This window comes from Nematolebias whitei, chromosome 18 (genome assembly GCF_014905685.2).
Source record: "Nematolebias whitei isolate Nwh7 chromosome 18, NemWhi1, whole genome shotgun sequence".
NCBI lineage: Eukaryota > Metazoa > Chordata > Actinopteri > Cyprinodontiformes > Rivulidae > Nematolebias > Nematolebias whitei.
In genome coordinates, this window is record NC_056515.1 from 41,060,903 (window position 1) to 41,068,946 (window position 8,044).

At 43.8% G+C, this 8,044-nt stretch overlaps 1 protein-coding gene across 1 annotated transcript in view; it reads right to left on the bottom strand.

The window, feature by feature from the left end:
- Positions 1-8,044, bottom strand: part of ap3b1a (adaptor related protein complex 3 subunit beta 1a) — a gene marked incomplete at its 3' end in the record, with an annotated part of 88,526 nt that overhangs the window by 29,228 nt on the left and 51,254 nt on the right. Inside the window, 2 exon segments of the mRNA XM_037692178.1 lie at positions 1,297-1,345; positions 2,247-2,367. Of these exon segments, the coding sequence (XP_037548106.1) occupies positions 1,297-1,345; positions 2,247-2,367 (170 nt within the window).

The following is an 8,044-nucleotide window of genomic DNA, read 5'->3' on the forward strand; positions in this document are numbered from 1 at the left end:
TTGATTTTATCATTGATTGTAGTTGATTTTATCATTGATTTTAGTTGCACTCAGTAGCACTTTGAGATTTTTGTTAATGAAAAGTGAGTTACAAATTAAATTCATTATTATTAAATTCATCATGGGCCCACTCTGGGCCCATGAGCAAGGCCCTTAACCCCACCATGTGCTCCCTAAACAGGTCTCTCTTGAAAATGAGTTCTCGTGGCTCAATGAGACTAACCTGTGTAAATAAAGGCTAAATGAAAAAAAAAAAAAATTATTGAATTTTCAGACAACACCACTGTGGTGTGGCTCATCAGTGGGGGGGGGGGGGGGGTCTGCCTACAGGGACGTGGTGGAACACCTGACTGCTTGGTGTAGGAGGAACAATCTGCTCCTCAACACCTCAAAGACTAAGGGGCTGATCCTCGACGTCAGGAAAAAGAAAATGGCGGTCTCACCCCTGAGTATAAGCAGAGATGGTGTGGAGAGAGTGGCTACTATCGTTTCCTGGGAGTCCATATTGAGAAGAATCTGACCTGGAGCGTAAACACCTCTGAGCTGCTGAAGAAGGCCCAGCAGAGACTTCCTGAGTGTGTTGAGGAGGAACAACATCACCCAGAGAGCATCTGAACTGCATCACTGCGTGGTACCTCAGCTGCACAGTGGCTCAGAGGAAAGTGCTCCAGAGTCATCCCCACAGCCCAGGAGATGGTGGGCTGCCCTCTTCTCTCACTGGAAGCTCTACACAGTTCCTGCTGCACAGGAAAAGCCCACAACGTGCTCAAAGACACGTGTCGCCCTGGACATGTGTTAACCGTTACCATGAGGGAAAGGTTCAGATCAATCAAGAACAGACTCAAAAAGTTTTTGCTCTCAGCCGTTACTGAACTTAACTCCCATTTCTGTGCACAGCACGAAGAAACGCCAGCACTTACTTGTTGCCATGTTTCCTTCCACCCGACAAATCAAAGACTAATATTCACTTTAGTTTAGGCGCTCCCTGGGAATATACGACAAAACCCAACTCTGAGGAGCTGAGCTCTCAACAACATTTAGGAATGAGGAGTTCAAATATACATCAGGGTATCCTGATGCTGCTCAAGAATCCAGGTAGAAAAATCTAAAAAAGTTAAATCTGGTCCTCTGGACGTTCAAAAAACAAAACAAAGCAAAACAACAACAACAACAACAACAACAAATGTAGAAACGTTTCATCTTTCATCCGAAGCCTTCCTCAGTCTACAGTGTACATCAGGGTATCTTCTGTTAGTTTTTGTATTCACTTCATACAAAGATTTGAGATGAACTCACAATCATCCAGGTCCAACAAAGACACCTCAGGTTTGGACTTCACCTCCACCTAAAGAGCAAACAGCATATTTAGATGGTGACCGACTCGCAAGAGGAGGTCTCAAAGAAAAGTTCAGTTGTATCCACCTCCTTCCTGGGGCTCTACTGTATAAATGATGGGTACTACTTCCTGTCAGACAGGAAGTAGCAGTCAGCGTTGGTTAACCATGGTAGTGGAGCACGGACTGCAGTTTATTTAAAAGTAATTCAGTTTATCAGATAAAACATGTTTTTGTCTTGTTCACATTTATTTAACAAACGTAAAGTTGACTAAAGTAGCCGTGCTGCGTTCAGGTACCTGTTGTGTTCACGGCTGCAGAACAACCAGATCAAACTAAATCAGTGGCTCCAACAAGAGAGTTTGAAAAAGAGAGTTAACAGAGTGTTACAAGAGCTCTGTAACAGCAGCTAGCTGTAGCACTTCCAGTGCATCCTGGGACACATCCACGTACGGAGGTTCATAAAAGAGTATTTGTCTGAATTATCATAAGACCTTTTGTAACCGCAGTGATCCATTCAGGTCCAAGTCCTGTTTGGACCAGACCTGAGCTCATCAGTCCTGCTAGAATCAAATCTTGTTTTGTCAAACTGAGGTTATTCAAAATACCATCTACAACAATTAAGACATCAATTAACTTTCCACAAAAGCTCAGCTAAAAATGTCCAGAATTTTATGTTGGCATTAGCAAGTGTTTTATCCACAATATTAAGCAATGCTCTTATTGATACATTAAACACATAAAAATGTTAGTTAAACATTTGTTTTGGTCCAGTAAAGTTTTGATGACTAAAGCAGGAAAACCTGTAGAGATCCTGATGGAGGAAGACGGTCAACATGTGAGCAACTGGAAGGTCCCAGTGTTGGCTCAGAGGTCGGCAACATGCTGGACCAAAACAAATGATGACATCACCTTGGGTTTGGCCTTCAAACTGGTCCTCTGCGGAGCTGGGGAGTCCGAGTCATTCTCCGAGTCTGACTCCGAGTCTGAGGAGCTGTCAGCGGACGAGCTGCTAGCTTTGGCCCCCGAGTCACTGAAACACACAAGAAATCCGTGTCAAACATACAATCGACACGCTTCATCTAAATGGTTCTCTCTCCACGCTGATTAGGGTCAAGACTTCTTGATTTCCATTAAATATCTCCAAATTCCTCTAAGTGTTATTATCCATTTTAAATGAAACCTTAGAAGAGCTTTGATTTAGCTTTCAGGTGTTAAAGTCTGTGCAGTGCAGTCTAACCCAACTCTTCTCTGAACTCTGAATATACGTCCAAGTAACTCTTCAAGTAACTACAGTGTTCACATTCCTCCTAATGACTTTGAAGCATTTCACTTGAAAACAATAATCACATCACATTTATGCCCCTCTTGAAAAGTCAAACACACACGCAAACGTATGGAGGTGGCCATCTTGGATTTTGAAGTGGAAATCCAATTTTCAAAAGGAACTGCTCCTCTGCCTAGATGTACTCGCACACCAAAATGGAGGCCAGTACCTCACTTGTTTCTCAAGTTATCACGCTCACAACATGCACGGACAGAGGGTATTTCCAATTCCTCTTCTTGGCTCTGCGACGGGGACAATAAACCAAAACCAAAGTGATGGTTTTTGGAGGTAATGCTGGGCCCTCCCCTGTAGATCTAGGTTCCTTGACCAGTACAGAAAACTGACAGTGAGGAATTTGGGGGTTGAACTAGATTGGGGGGGGGGGGGGGGTCCTCGGTCCTGGTAGGCCACAGTCCTGCATGCTTGAGTTGAGCTCTTTACAACAATCTGTGCCTCATTTACCCACTCATACAGCTCTATACTAGATCTGTACAGAGACTAACCAGAGCTTTATCACATCCAGACACTGATGGGACACACTGGAGGCAATGAGGGGTTCAGTGTGTTGCCCAGGAACACTTCAGCATGTGACTGCTGGTGGAATCAAACCCCCAACTCTCCCAGTGGACAACGGCTGCTCTAATCTGCTTGGATTTTTTTAAATATCATTTTCTTCCATAGATTTTTTTTATTTACACGCCTTCTATTGTCCACTGTTGTCATCATTCTTTGTTAAATCAGGTCTCTCTTGTAAAAGAGTCCTCGAGGCTCAATGGGACTAACCTGTAGAAATAAAGGTTGAATGGAAAAAGGAAAGACACTCTGCCACAGCCACCCCTGACTTCAGAACAAGTGGAAGATGATGGATGGATGGATGGATGGATGGATGGATGGATGGATGGATGGATGGATGGATGGATGGATGGATGAAAGCAAGTACGTAACACATCTTGTTGTTCTTGTCATGGAGCACAATGTCTGGCTGGTTTGCAGAGATGGTACGATCAGTAGGGATGGTCATGTCCCACATGATGACATACTATGATGTCAACAGTTTCTCAGTCCTGTGCTCGTACCACTTGTCAGTTCAAGGATTCAAGGTTCTTTATTTGTCATTCACACCACATGTGGTGGAAAGAGATTAAGTACACAGGGTCCCAGTTCCATCTGTGTCTGCCAGGTTTGCATAGCAGTGCACCAGAAGTCTATGATATTTGGGTTCCACGTGGCGGCTGTGGCTGAGTGGTTAGAGCAGTCGTCCTCCAATGCAAGAGTTGGAGGTTCGATTCCACCAGCAGTCACATGCATGTTTCTCTGGGCAAGACACTGAACCCCTCACTGCCTCTGATGTGTGTCCCATCAGTGTCTGAATGTGATAAAGCTCTGATTATTCTTTGTATAGATCTAGTATAGAGCTGTATGAGTGGGTAAATGAGGCACAGATTGTTGTAAAGAGCTCAGAGTGTCTTGATGAGATAGAAAGGTGAAATACAAGTGCAGTCCATTCACTCTATAGAGCTCCAGGCTTTGCAGGACCCACGAGTGGGCTAAACTATCAAAAGCTTTCTTATAGTATATCCACACCATGCTCAGGTTTTTCATTCTGCTTTTGGCATCTCCGATTAGCATTTCGTTTATAAGAACCAGGTCTTTGCATCCCTTACTCGCTACAACCTTTCTGTTCTTAAGGCAGAACGTTACTCCCCAATAGGTGGCCATAGATTTTGTTTGCCATTATGCCAGGTAGGGTCTTATCTGTGTTTATTTATGTGAAACTTTATTTTCTAAATCAAATATTTCAATTTCACGTTACACACGGGACATGGTAAAATCAAAAAAGTTCAAGACAAAAACAACTGGCCTTTATTTGTAACAGAAGATGTTTCGCTTCTTGTCCGAGGAGCTTCCTCGACTCAAAGAACACGGAGTGTGGGGTCGAGTTATAAAGCTGAGCTAAGATCCATCCATACATACACATGCAGATTAACCAGTCACACCTCACAGTAGGGGTTTGTTAAGTTTCACGTTATCTTGGGCATCATTCTGGTTTTTATTCACAAACCAGATCATCCCAGTTGATCTAAACATTTTTGTAAATGTTCTATAATTGCACTGCAGACGTCTGAACCGTGAGGCGCCTCCACACAACCATCACTTGTGGAAAGTGTCAAAGCAAACTGTCAAATCTGCTTTAGAATTCTCTCTTCAGACCAACAGCTTTCACTCGGCCTGAGCTCAACAAACATCGATGTGTTTTCCTTTGTGAAGTTAATTCAATGCTGAAAACAGTTTTCCACATCTTTCTCCCCTCTCTTCCACTTCAATTTGTTCCAATAATGAGAGTTTACTGCGCCTGCCTGGGACTTTCAGCCGTTAAATTAATGAGGGGGATTGTGACGCTCTCCGGCTTTTTAACTTGGGCGATGATGAAAAGCCAGTATTAATTTGGCCTACAGATTTCATTTGCTGCGAACAGGAAGAAGTGATATAAATCACTGCGGGGCTGATTAGGCCTGCCTGCAATGACTGGGCCATAATGAGGGCATTATGCTGTGTTTGTTGTGGAAGCACCGGGGTGAGCGGCTCTAATTACCGACTGTACGTGTGTTTGTGTGTGTTAGAGCACCGGGGTGAGTGCTCTAATTATACTCTCTAATGGAGAGAACAGGGTCGGCCTGTCACAGCACAATCTGCTACATTCTGTGGGAGCTTGTGTGTCTGTGAGCAAGTAGAGTGCAGAAGAAAGTAAATTTGCCCCCGTGTAAGAGAGTGTGAGCATATTCAGCACTAATGAGTCAAATCTCATTCATCGCCAACACCAGGCTGCTAAATGACCAAGCTAAAGTCATTATCCATTAGCCATGGAAATGTGGCTCACGCTACAGGAGGAAACTCTCCTTGATTAGCTCCTTAATGGAAGTCACAGCAGCAGCATGTGCACAGTCGGACCACGGCGAGAGACAAGCAGGTAGAAAAGTACGGCAAGCCTGTAGGCCACAAAGCTCCTGAGTCAGGTTTCCTGTTCATTGGAAACAAGATAACAGATAAATATAGTGAAGGTTCTCAAACTGGACATTTAAAGGTTACACTGTGATTTATGTGTGTAGATAAAGGTTGAATGAATGAAGAACAAAGGTCTGCAACAATTAATGTCCCACTAAAACAAACGGTTCTGTTTGCTCATCAAGCTGAGCTGCAATAACTTGACAGTAATATGCTCAGTAGTTTCAGCACGCACGTTCAGCTTCATTAACAAAGAGAATGCCTGTTTTCACACCATACAATAAAAATGTTATATATTTAACCTAAATTCAAGGAGCAGTACGCTGATGCCCAGTACAGAGGGACTTGAACAGTGAACGTTTCTAGTTTTTCTAGTTCGGTTCCCGTTGCTGGTAGTAAGTCGGACCCTCCAGGGTGGGAGATGGACTCCACCAGGGCTGCCCGTTGTCACTGATTCCGTTTTTATGGGCATCTATAGAGATCGACTTTTATGGACAGAATGTCTCGGTGCAGCCAGGGGGTGGAGGGGGTCCAGTTCTGTGGCCTCAGAAGTTCATCTCTGCTCTTTGCAGACGATGTGGTCCTGTTGGTGTCATCATGATCTCCAGCTCTCACTGGAGCGGTTCACAGCTGAGTGTGAAGCAGCTGGGATGAGAACCAGCACCTCCAAGGTGGATTGTTGTCTTCAGGTCCAGGATGAGGTTCTGCCTCCAGTGGAGGAGTCCAAGTATCTCTGGGTTTGTTCATGAGTGAGGGAAGAATGGAGCGTGAGACTGACAGACAGATTCAAGCAGCATCTGCAGTATTGTGGACTCTGTGCTGGTCCATTGAGGTGAAGAGGAGCTGAGCTGTAAGACAAAGCTCTCCGTTTACTGGTCGGTCTACGTTCCTCCCCTCACCTCTGGTAAGGATGCTCCCTGGACTCCTCCCTAGGGAGGTGCTTCAGGCATGTCCGACTGGGAGGAGGCCCTGGACACTCTGGAGAGAGACTCTCGGTTGGCCTGGGAATGCTGTTGTTAGGTCGTAGCCGGGGGGGGGGGGATATATTATTTTTTTTTCATCTGCGTTAATATTCTTTAATATGTGGTTGTTGTTGTCAGGAAGGTGCTGTCTATAAGACTGAGCTGAATTCAGCAGCTCAGTCTGAGGACGTGTTTCAGATGAGACGAAACGTTTCTACAGGTTTTTTTGTTTTTTGGATGTCCAGAGGAGCAGATTTAACTTTTCTAGATCCTGCTCAAAGAGTTAATTTAGCCTCAGATAAGAGAATTAAGCCTTGATTGATTCATTATTATTGTTTGTTTATTGTTGTTGTGATAAAACTTCAAAGACAACTCTGATCTCTTCATTCAGATGAGTATTGTTCTGGTACAGAACTCCCTGTAATGTGCAGATTCTACTTCAGTGACTGATTCTGATCATTAAACTATGAATGAAGTAGTTGTTGATCAGTAACTGATCAGCTGGTCTCTCTCTTGAATCAATGAAACATCAATCAATCAAATGTAGTGGAGGAAGTGTCGCCCTTCTTCCTCCATCTCACCCTTCGTTATTGCTACAAGTTTCTGCCCTGACGCTGTTAGACTCGTGACCCTGGTCAGGATCATCACTCATTCCACTTGATTGTTGATATGTGCTGCTGATCTCATGCTGCTGATTTATTTCATGTTGCTGTGTTCATTCGTCCTCCTCTGCTCACACAGACTCATGTTCGTGCTGCTGTTGTTTGGTACTAGTAGTGCTCAGTGTGTTCTTAGTTTGGTGTTTTTCTTAGTTCATGTCTTGGATCTTGTCACTGTTTTTCTTTACAATTTGTATTTTTGTTGGATGTAACTGGGACCCTGCGTACACAGTTTCGTTCCACCTCATGTACCACATGTGGTGTGAATGACAGTAAAGAACCTTGACCTTGACGACTGAAAGAACAAATGATCCTTCATAGCACCCTCAGTAAAATGCTTAGCCCCCCACTTAGCACCTGTAGAAAAATATCTCTGGGGCCACCACTGGTCATAGTTAGGTCATAATGAGGTCATAGTTAGGTCATAATGAGGTCATAGTTAGGTCATAATGAGGTCATAGTTAGGTCATAATGAGGTCATAGTTAGGTCATAATGAGGTCATAGTTAGGTCATAATGAGGTCATAATGAGGTCATAGTTACCATACCATACCAATTTATTTATAGAGCACTTAAAACAGCAACAAGGCCAACCAAAGTGCTGTACAAAAGAACACAAACATGCACAGCAGACAGGAAAACATAAAATAGAAATACAGATACAAATAGCAGCAGAAGCTAACTAAAATGGCCAACAGAGTAGAGAACAGACGGGACCAAAACAAATCACACCGTGTTAAAGGCAAGAGAATAGAAGTGG